General features: G+C 52.5%; 2 protein-coding genes across 2 annotated transcripts in view; one reads left to right on the plus strand and one right to left on the minus strand.

The window, feature by feature from the left end:
• Positions 1-15287, plus strand: DRAXIN (dorsal inhibitory axon guidance protein). Its single transcript, XM_078885491.1, has 6 exons — positions 1-364; positions 2076-2200; positions 5179-5242; positions 9090-9179; positions 9711-9800; positions 15166-15287. Exons 1-6 carry the CDS (start codon positions 16-18, stop codon positions 15276-15278), a joined length of 831 nt encoding a protein of 276 aa, XP_078741617.1. The 5' UTR covers positions 1-15; the 3' UTR covers positions 15279-15287.
• LOC144955177 (uncharacterized) overlaps positions 15170-18609 on the minus strand; it is an 18953-nt gene continuing 15513 nt past the window's right edge. The window contains exon 5 of the mRNA XM_078885493.1: positions 15170-15266. Within this exon, the coding sequence (XP_078741619.1) occupies positions 15240-15266 (27 nt within the window). The 3' untranslated portion in view covers positions 15170-15239. The remainder of the gene's footprint in view (positions 15267-18609) is intronic.

Below are 18609 nucleotides of genomic sequence, written 5' to 3' on the forward strand. Positions count from 1 at the left end.
GGGGAGCGGGGAGTGATGTTCAGGAAAGGAGGCAGGCTTCGGGGCAGCACAGGGCCTGAGAGGGAGGAAGGGGAGGAGGTGATGGGGGAGATGGGGAGAGGGGAGCTGGGGGAGATGGTCAGGAAAGGGGGCAGGCTTCGGGGCAGCACCGGGCCTGAGAGGGAGGGAGGCGATGAGATGATGGGGCAGGTGATCAGGAAAGGGGGCAGGCTTAGGGGCAGCACCAGGCCTGAGAGAGAGGAAGGCGATGAGGTGATGGGGCAGGTGGTCAGGAAAGGGGGCAGGCTTAGGGGCAGCACCAGGCCCGAGAGAGAGGAGAGGAGGAAGCAGCGGCGGAGGGAGCGGAGGAGACGCAAGGGGAAGGGTGAGCGGACACTCATCCAGCAGTGGAGAGAGATGTGTGTAGCGATGGGAGTGAGTGATGGGAGTGAAGGGGTGAGTGATGGGGTGAGTGGGTGAGTGAGTGAGTGAGTGAAGGGAGTGAATGAGTGAAGGGAGTGAGTGATGGGAGTGAGTGAGTGAGTGATGGGAGTGAATGAGTGAAGGGAGTGAGTGATGGGAGTGAGTGAGTGAGTGATGGGAGTGAATGAGTGAAGGGAGTGAGTGATGGGAGTGAGTGATTGGAGTGAGTGATGGGAGTGAGTGATGGGAGTGAGTGAGTGAGTGATGGGAGTGAGTGATGGGAGTGAGTGATGGGAGTGAGTGAGTGAGTGAGTGATGGGAGTGAGTGAAGGGGTGAGTGATGGGAGTGAGTGATGGGAGTGAGTGATGGGGTGAGTGATGGGAGTGAGTGATGGGAGTGAGTGAGTGAGTGATGGGAGTGAATGATTGAAGGGGTGAGTGAGTGATGGGGTGAGTGAGTGATGGGAGTGAAGGGGTGAGTGATGGGAGTGAGTGATGGGAGTGAGTGATGGGAGTGAGTGATGGGAGTGATGGGAGTGAGTGAGTGATGGGAGTGAATGATGGGAGTGAGCGATGGGAGTGAGTGATTGAAGGGGTGAGTGATGGGGTGAGTGAGTGATGGGAGTGAGTGATGGGAGTGATGGGAGTGAGTGAGTGAGTGATGGGAGTGAATGATGGGAGTGAGCGATGGGAGTGAGTGATTAAGGGGTGAATGATGGGGTGAGTGAGTGAAGGAGTGAGTGAGTGAAGGAGTGAGTGATGGGAGTGATGGGAGTGAGTGATGGGAATGAGTGATGGGACGTTGTTGATGATGGTGATGATGATGATGCTGATGATGATGCTGCTGCTGATGATGATGGTGCTGATGATGATGCTGCTGCTGATGATGATGATGCTGCTGATGATGATGGTGCTGATGATGATGATGCTGCTGATGATGATGCTGCTGATGATGATGATGATGGTGCTGCTGATGATGATGGTGCTGATGATGATGATGCTGCTGATGATGGTGCTGCTGATGATGATGATGATGGTGCTGCTGATGATGATGGTGCTGATGATGATGATGCTGCTGATGATGATGCTGCTGATGATGATGATGATGATGCTGCTGATGATGATGGTGCTGATGATGATGATGCTGCTGATGATGGTGCTGCTGATGATGATGATGATGGTGCTGCTGATGATGATGCTGCTGCTGATGATGATGCTGCTGATGATGATGCTGCTGATGATGATGGTGCTGCTGATGATGGTGCTGATGATTGTGATGATGATGCTGCTGCTGATGATGATGATGATGCTGATGATGATGATGCTGCTGATGATGATGCTGCTGATGATGATGCTGCTGATGATGATGCTGCTGCTGATGATGATGGTGCTGATGATGATGGTGCTGCTGATGATGATGATGCTGATGATGATGATGCTGCTGCTGATGCTGATGATGATGATGCTGCTGCTGATGATGATGATGATGGTGCTGCTGCTGATGCTGATGATGATGATGCTGCTGCTGATGATGATGGTACTGATGATGATGGTGCTGATGATGATGATGCTGATGATGATGATGCTGCTGCTGATGCTGATGATGATGATGCTGCTGCTGATGATGATGATGATGATGGTGCTGCTGCTGATGCTGATGATTATTCTTTCAGGGAGAACGAGAGCGAAGGGAACACGACGAGCCGGTTACCACGGTAACAACGGCACGTGGGACCAGCGCTTAGCAACCACATCACCCTCCATCACCATGGCGACCAAACTGACTCTTAACAACAAGGTCTGTGTGTACAGAGACCCACAGACTCACCACACAGAGACCCACAGACTCACACACAGAGACCCACAGACTCACACACAGAGACCCACAGACTCACCACACAGAGACCCACAGACTCACACACAGAGACCCACAGACTCACACACAGAGACCCACAGACTCACCACACAGAGACCCACAGACTCACACACAGAGACCCAAGACTCACCACACAGAGACCCAAGACTCACCACACAGAGACCCACAGACTCACACACAGAGACCCACAGACTCACCACACAGAGACCCACAGACTCACCACACAGAGACCCACAGACTCACCACACAGAGACCCAAGACTCACCACACAGAGACCCACAAACTCACCACACAGAGACCCACAGACTCACCACACAGAGACCCACAGACTCACACACAGAGACCCACAGACTCACCACACAGAGACCCACAGACTCACCACGCAGAGACCCACAGACTCACCACACAGAGACCCACAGACTCATCACACAGAGACCCACAGACTCACCACACAGAGACCCACAGACTCACCACACAGAGACCCACAGACTCACCACACAGAGACCCACAGACTCACCACACAGAGACCCACAGACTCACCACACAGAGACCCACAGACTCACCACACAGAGACCCACAGACTCACCACACAGAGACCCACAGACTCACCACACAGAGACCCACAGACTCACCACACAGAGACCCACAGACTCACCACACAGAGACCCACAGACTCACCACACAGAGACCCACAGACTCACCACACAGAGACCCACAGACTCACCACACAGAGACCCACAGACTCACCACACAGAGACCCACAGACTCACCACGCAGAGACCCACAGACTCACCACGCAGAGACCCACAGACTCACCACGCAGAGACCCACAGACTCACACAGAGACCCACAGACTCACCACACAGAGACCCACAGACTCATCACACAGAGACCCACAGACCACCACACAGAGACCCACAGACTCACCACACAGAGACCCACAGACTCACCACACAGAGACCCACAGACTCACCACACAGAGACCCACAGACTCACCACACAGAGACCCACAGACTCACCACACAGAGACCCACAGACTCACCACACAGAGACCCACAGACTCACCACACAGAGACCCACAGACTCACCACACAGAGACCCACAGACTCATCACACAGAGACCCACAGACTCACCACACAGAGACCCACAGACTCACCACACAGAGACCCACAGACTCATCACACAGAGACCCATAGACTCATCACACAGAGACCCACAGACTCACCACACAGAGACCCACAGACTCACCATACAGAGACCCACAGACTCACCACACAGAGACCCATAGACTCATCACACAGAGACCCATAGATTCACCACACAGAGACCCAAAGACTCATCACACAGAGACCCGCAAACTCACCACACAGAGACCCATAGATTCACCACACAGAGACCCACAGACTCATCACACAGAGACCCTCAGACTCACCACACAGAGACCCATAGATTCACCACACAGAGACCCATAGATTCACCACGCAGAGAGCTAATGATGATGATGTTGCTGATATTGCTCATGATGATACTGATGATGATGTTGATGATGATGTTGATGATGCTGCTGATGATGCTGATGATGATGCTGATGATGATGTTGCTGATGTTGCTGATGATGCTGCTGATGATGCTGATGATGATGCTGATGATGATGTTGATGATGATGTTGATGATGCTGCTGATGATGCTGATGATGATGCTGATAATGATGTTGATGATGATGTTGCTGATGTTGCTGATGATGATGTTGCTGATGCTGATGATGATGTTGATGATGATGCTGATGATGATGCTGATGATGATGATGCTGATGATGATGTTGCTGATGCTGATGATGCTGATGATGATGATGCTGATGATGATGCTGATGATGCTGATGCTGATGCTGATGATGATGCTGATGATGATGCTGATGATGCTGATGCTGATGCTGCTGATGCTGATGCTGCTGATGCTGATGATGCTGATGCTGATGATGCTGATGATGCTGATGATGCTGATGCTGATGATGCTGATGATGATGATGATGCTGATGATGCTGATGATGATGCTGATGATGCTGATGATGATGCTGATGATGATGCTGCTGATGATGCTGATGATGATGCTGATGCTGCTGATGATGCTGATGATGATGATGATGATGCTGATGATGATGCTGATGATGCTGATGATGCTGATGCTGATGATGATGCTGATGATGATGCTGATGCTGCTGATGATGCTGATGATGATGATGCTGATGATGATGCTGATGATGATGCTGATGATGATGCTGATGATGATGATGATGCTGCTGATGATGATGCTGATGATGCTGATGATGCTGATGATGCTGATGCTGATGATGATGCTGATGATGATGCTGCTGCTGATGATGCTGATGATGATGATGATGCTGATGATGCTGCTGATGCTGATGATGCTGATGATGATGCTGATGATGATGCTGATGATGATGCTGATGATGCTGATGATGATGCTGATGATGATGCTGATGATGATGATGATGCTGCTGCTGATGATGCTGATGATGATGATGATGATGCTGATGATGATGCTGATGATGATGCTGATGATGATGCTGATGATGATGCTGATGATGATGCTGATAATGATGATGCTGCTGCTGATGATGCTGATGATGATGATGCTGATGATGCTGCTGATGCTGATGATGCTGATGATGATGCTGATGATGATGCTGATGATGATGCTGATGATGCTGATGATGCTGATGATGATGCTGATGATGATGCTGCTGATGATGCTGATGATGATGATGCTGATGATGATGCTGATGATGATGCTGATGATGATGCTGATGATGCTGCTGATGATGCTGATGATGCTGATGCTGATGATGCTGATGATGATGCTGATGATGATGCTGATGCAGGCAGTGTCACAGAGCCCAGAGTTGGACATGAATCTTTTTGATTGGAGCGACTACGAAGATGAACGTGAGACACGGGGAGACACGGGGAGACACGGGGAGACACAGGGAGACACGGGGAGACACGGGGAGACACAGAGAGACACGGGGAGACACGGGGAGACACGGGGAGACACGGGGAGACACGGGGAGACACGGAGAGACACGGGGAGACACGGGGAGACACGGGGAGACAAAGAGAGACACGGGGAGACACGGGGAGACACGGGGAGACACGGGGAGACAGTGGGAGACAGTGGGAGACAGTGGGAGACAGAGAGAGACACGGGGAGACACGGGGAGACACTGGGAGACACGGAGAGACACGGGGAGACACGGGGAGACACGGGGAGACACGGGGAGACAGTGGGAGACAGAGAGAGACACGGGGAGACACGGGGAGACACTGGGGGACACAGAGAGACACGGGGAGACACGGGGAGACACGGGGAGACAGTGGGAGACAGAGAGAGACACGGGGAGACACTGGGAGACACAGAGAGACACGGGGAGACACGGGGAGACACGGGGAGACACGGGGAGACACGGGGGGACAGTGGGAGACAGAGAGAGACACGGGGAGACACGGGGATACACTGGGAGACACAGAGAGACACGGGGAGACACGGGGAGACACGGGGAGACACGGGGAGACAGAGACACGGGGAGACACGGAGAGACACGGGGAGACACTGGGAGACACGGGGAGACACGGGGAGACACGGGGAGACAGAGACACGAGGAGACACGGGGAGACACAGGGAGACACGGGGAGACACTGGGAGACACGGGGAGACACGGGGAGACACGGGGAGACACGGGGAGACACGGGGAGACACTGGGAGACACGGAGACACACGGAGAGACAGAGAGACACGAGGAGACACGGGGAGACACAGGGAGACACGGGGAGACACTGGGAGACACGGGGAGACACTGGGAGACACTGGGAGACACGGGGAGACACTGGGAGACACGGGGGGACACGGGGAGACACGGGGAGACACTGGGAGACACGGGGAGACACTGGGAGACACTGGGAGACACGGGGAGACACAGAGACACACGGGGAGACACGGGGAGACACTGGGAGACACTGGGAGACACGGGGAGACACTGGGAGACACGGGGAGACACGGGGAGACACTGGGAGACACGGGGAGACACGGGGAGACACTGGGAGACACTGGGAGACACGGGGAGACACGGGGGGACACAGAGAGACGCGGGGAGACACTGGGAGACACGGGGAGACACGGGGGGACACAGAGAGACGCGGGGAGACACGGAGAGACACTGGGAGACACGGGGAGACACTGGGAGACACGGGGAGACACTGGGAGACACGGGGAGACACGGGGAGACGCGGGGAGACACTGGGAGACACGGGGAGACAGAGAGACACGGAGACAGAGACACGGGGAGACACGGGGAGACACGGGGAGACACGGGGAGACACTGGGAGACACGGGGAGACACGGGGAGACACTGGGAGACACGGGGAGACACAGAGAGACACGGGGAGAGGGAGACACGGAGAGACACAGGGAGACACTGGGAGACACGGGGAGACACTGGGAGACACGGGGAGGGGAGACGCGGGGAGACAGGGGGGAGACACGGGGAGACACGGGGAGGGGAGACGCGGGGAGACAGGGGGGAGACACTGGGAGACAGAGTATCTCTGTGTATCTCTCTGGGTCTCTGTGGGTCTTTGTGTGTCTCTGTGGGTGTCTGTGGGTGTCTGTGGGTCTCTGTGGGTCTCTGGGTCTCTGTGGGTCTCTGTGGATCTTTGTGGGTCTCTGGGTCTCTGTGTGTCTCTATGGATCCCTGTGGGTCTCTGTGTGTCTCTGTGTGTCTCTGTGGGTCTCTGTGGGTCTCTATGGGTCTCTGTGTGTCTCTGTGTGTCTATGTGGGTCTCTGTGGGTCTCTGTGGGTCTCTGTGGGTGTCTGTGGGTCTCTGTGGGTGTCTGTGGGTGAGTGGGTCTCTGGGTCTCTGTGGGTCTCTATGGATCTCTGTGGGTCTCTGTGGGTGTCTATGGGTATCTGTGGGTCTCTATGTATATCTGTGGGCCTCTGTGGGTCTCTGTGGGTGTGTGGGTGTCTGTGGGTCTCTATGGGTCTCTGTGGGTGTGTGGGTCTCTGTGGGTCTCTATGGGTGTCTATGTATTTCTGTGGGTCTCTGTGGGTATGTAGGTCTCTGTGGGTCTCTATGGGTGTCTATGTATCTCTGTGGGTGTCTATGTATCTCTATGGGTCTCTGTGGGTGTGTGGGTGTCTATGGGTCTCTGTGGGTCTCTGTGGGTCTCTATGGGTCTCTGTGGGTCTCTATGGGTCTCTGTGGGTGTCTATGTATCTCTGTGGGTGTCTATGTATCTCTGTGGGTGTCTATGTATCTCTGTGGGTCTCTATGTATCTCTATGGGTCTCTGTGGGTGTGTGGGTGTCTATGTATCTCTATGGGTCTCTTTGGGTCTCTGTGGGTCTCTGTGGGTCTCTATGGGTCTCTGTGTGTCTCTGTGGGTCTCTGTGGGTCTCTATGGGTCTCTGTGGGTCTCTGTGGGTCTCTGTGGGTCTCTATGGATCTCTGTGGGTCTCTGTGGGTCTCTGTGGGTGTCTGTGGGTCTCTGTGGTGTCTATGTATCTCTGTGGGTCTCTGTGTATCTCTATGGGTCTCTGTGGGTGTGTGGGTCTCTGTGGGTCTCTGTGGGTCTCTATGGGTCTCTGTGGGTCTCTATGGGTCTCTGTGGGTCTCTGTGGGTCTCTGTGGGTCTCTATGGGTCTCTATGGGTGTCTATGTATCTCTGTGGGTCTCTATGTATCTCTATGGGTCTCTGTGGGTGTGTGGGTGTCTATGGGTCTCTGTGGGTCTCTGTGGGTCTCTATGGGTCTCTGTGGTGTCTATGTATCTCTGTGGGTGTCTATGTATCTCTATGGGTCTCTGTGGGTGTGTGGGTGTTTATGGGTCTCTGTGGGTCTCTGTGGGTCTCTATGGGTCTCTGTGGGTCTTTATGGGTATCTGTGGGTCTCTGTGGGTCTCTATGGGTCTCTGTGGTGTCTACGTATCTCTGTGGGTCTCTATGTATCTCTGTGGGTCTCTATGTATCTCTATGGGTCTCTGTGGGTGTGTGGGTGTCTATGGGTCTCTGTGGGTCTCTATGGGTCTCTGTGGGTCTTTATGGGTATCTGTGGGTCTCTGTGGGTCTCTATGGGTCTCTGTGGTGTCTATGTATTTCTGTGGGTCTCTATGTATCTCTGTGGGTCTCTGTGGTGTCTATGTATCTCTATGGGTCTCTGTGGGCCTCTGTGGGTCTCTATGTATCTCTATGGGTCTCTGTGGGTGTGTGGGTGTCTATGGGTCTCTGTGGGTCTCTGTGGGTCTCTATGGGTCTCTGTGGGTCTTTATGGGTCTCTGTGGGTCTCTGTGGGTCTCTATGGGTCTCTGTGGTGTCTATGTATCTCTGTGGGTCTCTATGTATCTCTGTGGGTCTCTGTGGTGTCTATGTATCTCTATGGGTCTCTGTGGGCCTCTGTGGGTGTCTATGTATCTCTATGGGTCTCTGTGGGTGTGTGGGTGTCTATGGGTCTCTGTGGGTCTCTGTGGGTCTCTATGGGTCTCTGTGGGTCTTTATGGGTCACTGTGGGTCTCTGTGGGTCTCTGTGGGTGTCTATGTATCTCTATGGGTCTCTGTGGGTGTGTGGGTGTCTATGGGTCTCTGTGGGTCTCTGTGGGTCTTTATGGGTCTCTGTGTATCTCTATGGGTCACTGTGGGTCTCTGTGGGTCTCTGTGGGTCACTGTGTGTCTCTGTGGGTCACTGTGGGTCTCTATGTATCTCTATGGGTCTCTGTGGGTCTCTGTGGGTGTCTATGAGCAGAGACACCGGAAGTGAGGAATGGCAGCCAGAGGGTTGCCATGGCGACATCGGCACCGACACCATGTGACCACCATCGCAACTGCCCATTGGGTGAGACTTGCGCGTGTGTGTGTGTGTATGTCTGTGTGTCTGTGTGTGTCTGTGTGTATGTGTGTGTCTGTGTGTCTGTGTGTGTGTGTACGTGTGTGTGTGTATGTCTGTGTGTGTGTCTGTGTGTGTGTGTGACTGTGCGTCTCTGTGTGTGTGTGTGTCTGTGTGTCTGTGTGTGTGTCTGTGTGTGTGTGTCTGTGTGTCTCTGTGTGTGTGTATGTCTGTGTGTGTCTGTGTGTATGTGTGTCTGTGTGTGTGTCTGTGTGTGTGTCTGTGTGTGTGTGTCTGTGTGTGTGTGTCTGTGTGTGTGTCTGTGTGTCTGTGTGTGTGTCTGTGTGTGTGTCTGTGTGTGTGTCTGTGTGTGTGTGTCTGTGTGTCTGTGTGTGTGTGTCTGCTGATGCTGCTGATGATGCTGCTGCTGATGCTGATGATGCTGCTGATGCTGCTGCTGATGATGCTGCTGCTGATGATGCTGCTGCTGATGCTGCTGCTGTTGTTGCTGCTGCTGATGATGGTGTTGCTGGTCTCCAGGTTCGTGCTGTGAGCCTCGCCTCCACCGCTGCTCCGCCCACAATCGCGGCCTCAACAACAAGTGCTTTGACGACTGCATGTGCTCAGAAGGTGAGTGTGGTGGTGAGTGTGGTGGTGAGTGTGGTGGTGAGTGTGGTGGTGAGTGTGGTGGTGAGTGTGGTGAGTGTGGTGAGTGTGTGCTTTGACGACTGCATGTGCTCAGAAGGTGAGTGTGGTGGTGAGTGTGGTGAGTGTGGTGGTGAGTGTGGTGGTGAGTGTGGTGGTGAGTGTGTGCTTTGACGACTGCATGTGCTCAGAAGGTGAGTGTGGTGGTGAGTGTGGTGGTGAGTGTGGTGGTGAGTGTGGTGGTGAGTGTGGTGAGTGTGGTGAGTGTGTGCTTTGACGACTGCATGTGCTCAGAAGGTGAGTGTGGTGGTGAGTGTGGTGGTGAGTGTGGTGGTGAGTGTGGTGGTGAGTGTGGTGAGTGTGGTGAGTGTGTGCTTTGACGACTGCATGTGCTCAGAAGGTGAGTGTGGTGGTGAGTGTGGTGGTGAGTGTGGTGGTGAGTGTGGTGGTGAGTGTGGTGAGTGTGGTGAGTGTGTGCTTTGACGACTGCATGTGCTCAGAAGGTGAGTGTGGTGGTGAGTGTGGTGGTGAGTGTAGTGGTGAGTGTGGTGGTGAGTGTGGTGGTGAGTGTGGTGGTGAGTGTGGTGGTGAGTGTGGTGGTGAGTGTGTGCTTTGACGACTGCATGTGCTCAGAAGGTGAGTGTGGTGGTGAGTGTGGTGGTGAGTGTGGTGGTGAGTGTGGTGGTGAGTGTGGTGAGTGTGGTGAGTGTGTGCTTTGACGACTGCATGTGCTCAGAAGGTGAGTGTGGTGGTGAGTGTGGTGGTGAGTGTGGTGGTGAGTGTGGTGGTGAGTGTGGTGAGTGTGGTGAGTGTGTGCTTTGACGACTGCATGTGCTCAGAAGGTGAGTGTGGTGGTGAGTGTGGTGGTGAGTGTAGTGGTGAGTGTGGTGGTGAGTGTGGTGGTGAGTGTGGTGGTGAGTGTGGTGGTGAGTGTGGTGGTGAGTGTGGTGGTGAGTGTGGTGGTGAGTGTGGTGGTGAGTGTGGTGGTGAGTGTGGTGGTGAGTGTGGTGGTGAGTGTGTGCTTTGACGACTGCATGTGCTCAGAAGGTGAGTGTGGTGGTGAGTGTGGTGGTGAGTGTGGTGGTGAGTGTGGTGGTGAGTGTGGTGAGTGTGGTGAGTGTGTGCTTTGACGACTGCATGTGCTCAGAAGGTGAGTGTGGTGGTGAGTGTGGTGGTGAGTGTGGTGGTGAGTGTGGTGGTGAGTGTGGTGAGTGTGGTGAGTGTGTGCTTTGACGACTGCATGTGCTCAGAAGGTGAGTGTGGTGGTGAGTGTGGTGGTGAGTGTGGTGGTGAGTGTGGTGGTGAGTGTGGTGAGTGTGGTGGTGAGTGTGGTGGTGAGTGTGGTGGTGAGTGTGGTGGTGAGTGTGGTGGTGAGTGTGGTGGTGAGTGTGGTGGTGAGTGTGGTGGTGAGTGTGGTGGTGAGTGTGGTGGTGAGTGTGGTGGTGAGTGTGTGCTTTGACGACTGCATGTGCTCAGAAGGTGAGTGTGGTGGTGAGTGTGGTGGTGAGTGTGGTGGTGAGTGTGGTGGTGAGTGTGGTGGTGAGTGTGGTGGTGAGTGTGATGGTGAGTGTAGTGGTGAGTGTGTGCTTTGACGACTGCATGTGCTCAGAAGGTGAGTGTGGTGGTGAGTGTGGTGGTGAGTGTGGTGGTGAGTGTGGTGGTGAGTGTGGTGAGTGTGGTGAGTGTGTGCTTTGACGACTGCATGTGCTCAGAAGGTGAGTGTGGTGGTGAGTGTGGTGGTGAGTGTAGTGGTGAGTGTGGTGGTGAGTGTGGTGGTGAGTGTGGTGGTGAGTGTGGTGGTGAGTGTGGTGGTGAGTGTGGTGGTGAGTGTGGTGGTGAGTGTGGTGGTGAGTGTGGTGGTGAGTGTGGTGGTGAGTGTGTGCTTTGACGACTGCATGTGCTCAGAAGGTGAGTGTGGTGGTGAGTGTGGTGGTGAGTGTGGTGGTGAGTGTGGTGGTGAGTGTGGTGGTGAGTGTGATGGTGAGTGTAGTGGTGAGTGTGTGCTTTGACGACTGCATGTGCTCAGAAGGTGAGTGTGGTGGTGAGTGTGGTGGTGAGTGTGGTGGTGAGTGTGGTGGTGAGTGTGGTGGTGAGTGTGGTGAGTGTGGTGAGTGTGGTGGTGAGTGTGGTGGTGAGTGTGGTGAGTGTGGTGGTGAGTGTGGTGGTGAGTGTGGTGAGTGTGGTGGTGAGTGTGGTGGTGAGTGTGGTGAGTGTGGTGAGTGTGGTGGTGAGTGTGGTGGTGAGTGTGGTGAGTGTGGTGGTGAGTGTGGTGGTGAGTGTGGTGGTGAGTAGTGGTGAGTGTGGTGGTGAGTGTGGTGGTGAGTGTGGTGGTGAGTGTGGTGAGTGGTGGTGAGTGTGGTGGTAAGTGGTGGTGAGTGTGGTGGTGAGTGTGGTGAGTGTGGTGGTGAGTGTGGTGGTGAGTGTGGTGGTGAGTGTGGTGGTGAGTGTGGTGGTGAGTGTGGTGGTGAGTAGTGGTGAGTGTGGTGGTGAGTGTGGTGGTGAGTGTGGTGGTGAGTGTGGTGAGTGGTGGTGAGTGTGGTGGTAAGTGGTGGTGAGTGTGGTGGTGAGTGTGGTGAGTGTGGTGAGTGTGGTGGTGAGTGTGGTGGTGAGTGTGGTGAGTGTGGTGGTGAGTGTGGTGGTGAGTGGTGAGTGTGGCGGTGAGTTTGGTGGTGAGCGTGGTGGTGAGTGTGGTGGTGGTGAGCGGTGAGTGTGGTGGTGAGTGGTGTGGTGAGTGTGGTGAGTGTGGTGGTGAGTGTGGTGGTGAGTGTGGTGGTGAGTGGTGGTAGTGTGGTGAGTGGTGGTGAGTGTGGTGGTGAGTGTGGTGGTGAGTTGTGAGTGTGGTGGTGAGAAGTGTGGTGAGTGTGGTGGTGAGTGTGGTGGTGAGTGTGGTGGTGAGTGTGGTGGTGAGTGTGGTGAGTGGTGGTGAGTGTGATGGTGAGTGGTGGTGAGTGTGGTGGTGAGTGTGGTGGTGAGTGTGGTGAGTGTGGTGGTGAGTGTGGTGGTGAGTGTGGTGGTGAGTGTGGTGAGTGTGGTGAGTGTGGTGGTGAGTGTGGTGGTGAGTGGTGAGTGTGGCGGTGAGTGTGGTGGTGAGCGTGGTGGTGAGTGTGGTGGTGGTGAGCGGTGAGTGTGGTGGTGAGTGGTGTGGTGAGTGTGGTGAGTGTGGTGGTGAGTGTGGTGGTGAGTGTGGTGGTGAGTGGTGGTAGTGTGGTGATTGGTGGTGAGTGTGGTGGTGAGTGTGGTGGTGAGTGGTGAGTGTGGTGGTGAGAAGTGTGGTGAGTGTGGTGGTGAGTGTGGTGAGTGTGGTGGTGAGTGTGGTGGTGAGTGTGGTGGTGAGCGTGGTGGTGAGCGTGGTGGTGAGCGTAGTGGTGAGCGTGGTGGTGAGTGTGGTGGTGAGCGTGGTGGTGAGCGTGGTGGTGAGTGTGGTGAGTGTGGTGAGTGTGGTGGTGAGTGTGGTGAGTGTGGTGGTGAGTGTGGTGGTGAGTGTGGTGGTGAGTGTGGTGGGGAAAAACGGTGATCCAATCTCCGACCCCCAGGAACAGGTTTGCAGATTTGCTGAGCATTCTGTGAGGTCCTGGGGGAGGGGAAATCCCTCAGCCTGGAAAACATCGTGGCACAAAGTGGGGATGACTCTGCTGAGGCTGCGGTGCCTCAAATATTGGAAGAGGAAGTCACGCCCTGTGAGTGGCTGGCTGAGGTGCCATCTGTTGAGGAAGTACTGAAGGCGATCCGGAGTCTGAGACCAGGAAAGTCACCGGGCAGAGATGATCTCCCAAGCGAAATGCTGAGGGAGGGTGGCGTTTGTGCGCAGACTGCCCTACATGACATCACAACAACAGTCTGGACCACTGGACGGGTTCCGCAGGACTGGAAGGATGCCCTGGTGGTCCCCCTCTTTAAGAAGGGGGACCGCACAGACTGTACCAACTACAGGGGCATCTCACTCCTAAGTGTGCCGGGAAAGGTCCTGGCAAGGATTATTCAACATCGCCTTGCTAGGCACGCTGAGGAGAGGCTTGCGGATCCCCAATTTGGTTTCAAGAAAGGGCGGTCCTGCACAGATGCCATAGTTTCTGTCCGTCTGCTACAGCAGAGGTGTAGGGAATTCCAACAAGACCACCATCTCTGCTTTATTGACCTGGTCAAGGCCTATGATACCATCAGTAGGCCTGGGCTCTGGGTTGTTCTTCGTGCTTTCGGAGTCCCTGACCCTCTGCTCACGATCATTAAGGACCTTCATGATGGTGAGCGGGCCCGGGTTAAACTACGTGGCCGGGAGTCGGAGCCATTCCCTGTTCACCTTGGGGTGCGACAGGGATGTCCTCTGTCTCCCACATTATTTAACATCCATTTCGACCACGTAGTTCGTGAAGCCTTCAATAGCTGTACCAGAGGATTTTCCATCTGGTACAATGCCCGGGTGCGGTCAAGGGATGGCTCCCTATTGCTCAACCAATGTTACGCATGCCGATGATCTGGTAACTACTGCCAATTTTCTCTACTTTTGAGGCATAAGCAATTGGAAAATAACACTTACTACCCAGGAACAAAAAATTAAAAATAAATTGCAACGCAGCGTGTACTGAAGCTTCACTTAAAAAAGGGTGTAATCGAAAAACAGGGGCGGTTTCTTCATTAGGGCGATTGGGCGACGCACCACCAATCTCAGCCGTCACTGTCAGCCTCTGGATATAGTCCAATCAGCGTCATGTCACGTTCTGTGGAGTACCGCCACTTTTTGGGCGATTTCACTCCGGCTGAGAATCGCCCAGAGTGGCCCCGTAGACTTACATTCAAAGATGTTTTTTTTCGAAAGGCGGGCGCTGCAATGCATTCTCTACGGCTTCCGGGAGGGCTCGCCCTAACGTGCCTACATCATCATACGTGCCTACGTCATCATACGTGCCTACGTCATCATACGTGCCTACGTCATCATACGTGCCTACGTCATCATACGTGCCTACGTCATCATACGTGCCTACGCGTTATCATACGTAAGCACGTTTCAGTCAACAATATTATTTGTCGCCACCTAATCTTGGAATCTTTAATAAAAGAAACTGAGTGGATTGTAATAATAGTGAGTATAGAAACAAACAAGGTGTATTGTAAGAGTCACTTTATTTTTCATTAATATCAAAGAAGTGAAGTTGCCTTTACACGCTTAAGCTGTTAATTTATCCATTGCATGGGTGGACCTTATCAATCATCCAGACATTTGCCCCCCCCCCCCCCCCCCCTGAGAGATTTTGCAGGAGCCGCCACTGTCGAAAAATCAAATTGCAATATCCGTCGGGAAAAATCGCAGCGATAATTTTCCCACAAAACCTCTCCCCGTTTTGTCGCTTGGCAGGTCTCCGTTGCTTCGCCAAGTACCAGAGGAGGAGTCACGTGACGCGCAGGAAGGGGCGGTGCGTCGACGCGCCGTCAACCAATCGGGAGCAAGGATCCTTCCTGTCCGATTAATATTCATGAGCGGAGAAGGGGGGAGGGGGGGGAAGGGGGTGAGGGGGGGGGGGGTGCATAAATTAGCGTTGCGATTAACACGCGAAATTTAAAACATCATCGCAAGGGTCTACCTACTGCTGGATGAAGCCATCAACATCATCATCAACATCATCAATGTCATCATCATCACCACCATCATCATCGTCACCACCATCATCGTCACCATCGTCGCCATCACCATCATCACCACTATCACCATCATCACCACTATCACCATCACCACCATCACCACTATCACCATCATCACCACTATCACCATCATAACCACTATCACCATCACCACCATCACCACCATCACCACCATCATCATCACGACCATCACCATCATCACCACTATCACCATCATCACCACCATCACCACCACCGTCACCACCATCACCATCGCCACTATCATCACCATCATCACCATCGTCACCATCACCACCATCACCACCACCATCGTCACCATCATCACCATCATCACCATCACCACCACCATCGTCACCATCATCACCATCATCACCATCACCACCACCATCGTCACCATCGTCACCATCACCACCACCACCATCGTCACCATCATCACCATCATCACCATCACCACCACCATCGTCACCATCATCACCATCATCACCATCACCACCACCATCGTCACCATCATCACCATCACCACCACCATCGTCACCATCATCACCATCATCACCATCACCACCACCATCGTCACCATCATCACCATCATCACCATCACCACCATCACCATCACCACCATCACCACCATCATCATCACCACCACCATCATCACCATCACCACAATCACCACCACTATCACCACCACCACCGTCACCACCATCACCATCGCCACTATCATCATCACCATCATCACCATCGTCACCATCACCACCATCACCACCACCATCGTCACCATCATCACCATCATCACCATCACCACCACCATCGTCACCATCATCACCATCATCACCATCACCACCACCATCGTCACCATCGTCACCATCACCACCACCACCATCGTCACCATCATCACCATCATCACCATCACCACCACCATCGTCACCATCATCACCATCATCACCATCACCACCACCATCGTCACCATCATCACCATCATCACCATCACCACCATCACCATCACCACCATCACCACCATCATCATCACCACCACCATCATCATCACCATCACCATCATCACCACCACCACCATCACCACCATCACCATCACCACCATCACCACCATCATCATCACCACCACCATCATCACCACCATCACCATCATCACCACCACCACCATCACCACCATCACCATCATCACCACCACCATCATCACCACCATCACCATCATCACCACCATCATCATCACCACCACCATCATCACCACCATCACCATCATCACCACCATCATCATCACCACCACCATCATCACCACCATCACCACCACCATCACCACCACCATCATCACCACCATCACCATCATCACCAATTAGTCGATCGTTCAACGTGAACTTTGTCAACATTTGCATGCGTTAGCGTCGTCAGCTGTTATCATAATAATTATAGTAAATTTTGTTAATATTACGAGTTACTTTTTGCATATCTTCTGCATACTTCCTTGAGTATCTGCACAACACCGCCCAGATGATACTACTTCCTAAGCTCGGAGTGGTGGTGACGTGGTTAACCCCGTGAGTACGTTCGCCTACCAAACTCAATTATCCGCGTACACCTCCGATCTAATTTGGGGCCGACCATAAATGACGTCACGCACCTAGGGGGGGGGGGTGGGGTCAGACATTTGTGACGTCACGTGACGAGGGGAGGGGGGGGTGGGGTTTGAGAAATGTGACGTCACATCAAAATGCTGCAACTTTAAATGAATATAGACGACACGTTTTGCTTTATTAAATAGACTTTTTAATAATGTTTTCCTCCTACAACATCAGAGTGCAGCGCCACATTAAATACGCACTAAAATGACAATAGTTTAAAGCGATTTGAAGCATGTTTTATATTTTTGGGGGGGGGGCAGAGTTTTGTGACGTCATATTTGAGGGTGGGGGGCGGTCTGACTTTTTGTGACGTCATGTGACGACGGGGGGTGGGGTTTGAGAAATGTGACGTCACATCAAAATGCTGCAACTTTAAATGAATTTAGACGACACGTTTTGCTTTATTAAATAGACTTTTTAATAAATGTTTTCTCCTACAACATCACATGAAATACGCACTACAATGACAATAGTTTAAAGCGATTTGAAGCATGTTTTATATTTTGGGGGGGGGGGGGCAGAGTTTTGTGACGTCATATTTGAGGGTGGGGGGGTCTGACTTTTTGTGACGTCATGTGACGAGGGGAGGGGGGTGGGGTTTGAGAAATGTGACGTCACATCAAAATGCTGCAACTTTAAATGAATTTAGACAACACGTTCTACTTAATTAAATAGACTTTTTAATAAATGTTTTCTCCTACAACATCACATGAAATACGCACTACAATGACAATAGTTTAAAGCGATTTGAAGCATGTTTTATATTTTTGGGGGGGGGGGGCAGAGTTTTGTGACGTCATATTTGAGGGTGGGGGGGGTCTGACTTTTTGTGACGTCATGTGACGAGGGGAGGGGGGTGGGGTTTGAGAAATGTGACGTCACATCAAAATGCTGCAACTTTAAATGAATTTAGACAACACGTTCTACTTAATTAAATAGACTTTTTAATAAATGTTTTCTCCTACAACATCACATGAAATACGCACTACAATGACAATAGTTTAAAGCGATTTGAAGCATGTTTTATATTTTGGGGGGGGGGGGGCAGAGTTTTGTGACGTCATATTTGAGGGTGGGGGGGTCTGACTTTTTGTGACGTCATGTGACGACGGGGGGTGGGGTTTGAGAAATGTGACGTCACATCAAAATGCTGCAACTTTAAATGAATTTAGACAACACGTTCTACTTAATTAAATAGACTTTTAAATAAATGTTTTCTCCTACAACATCACATGAAATACGCACTACAATGACAATAGTTTAAAGCGATTTGAAGCATGTTTTATTTTTTTGGGGGGGGGGGGGGGGCAGAGTTTTGTGACGTCATATTTGAGGGTGGGGGGGGTCTGACTTTTTGTGACGTCATGTGACGATGGGAGGGGGTGGGGTTTGAGAAATGTGACGTCACATCAAAATGCTGCAACTTTAAATGAATTTAGACAACACGTTCTACTTAATTAAATAGACTTTTTAATAAATGTTTTCTCCTACAACATCACATGAAATACGCACTACAATGACAATAGTTT

The sequence above is a fragment of the Lampetra fluviatilis genome, unplaced genomic scaffold, assembly GCF_964198595.1.
Source record: "Lampetra fluviatilis unplaced genomic scaffold, kcLamFluv1.1 SCAFFOLD_551, whole genome shotgun sequence".
Lineage (NCBI taxonomy): Eukaryota > Metazoa > Chordata > Hyperoartia > Petromyzontiformes > Petromyzontidae > Lampetra > Lampetra fluviatilis.

Excerpts from the sequence above, each read along its gene's own strand:
- DRAXIN (XM_078885491.1), top strand. The coding sequence starts at position 16 with ATGTTCAGGAAAGGAGGCAGGCTTCGGGGCAGCACAGGGCCTGAGAGG. Across the intron at positions 2,201-5,178 it reads AACTGACTCTTAACAACAAG|GCAGTGTCACAGAGCCCAGA; the intron begins GTCTGTGTGTAC and ends ATGCTGATGCAG. Across the intron at positions 9,801-15,165 it reads CGACTGCATGTGCTCAGAAG|GTCTCCGTTGCTTCGCCAAG; the intron begins GTGAGTGTGGTG and ends GTCGCTTGGCAG.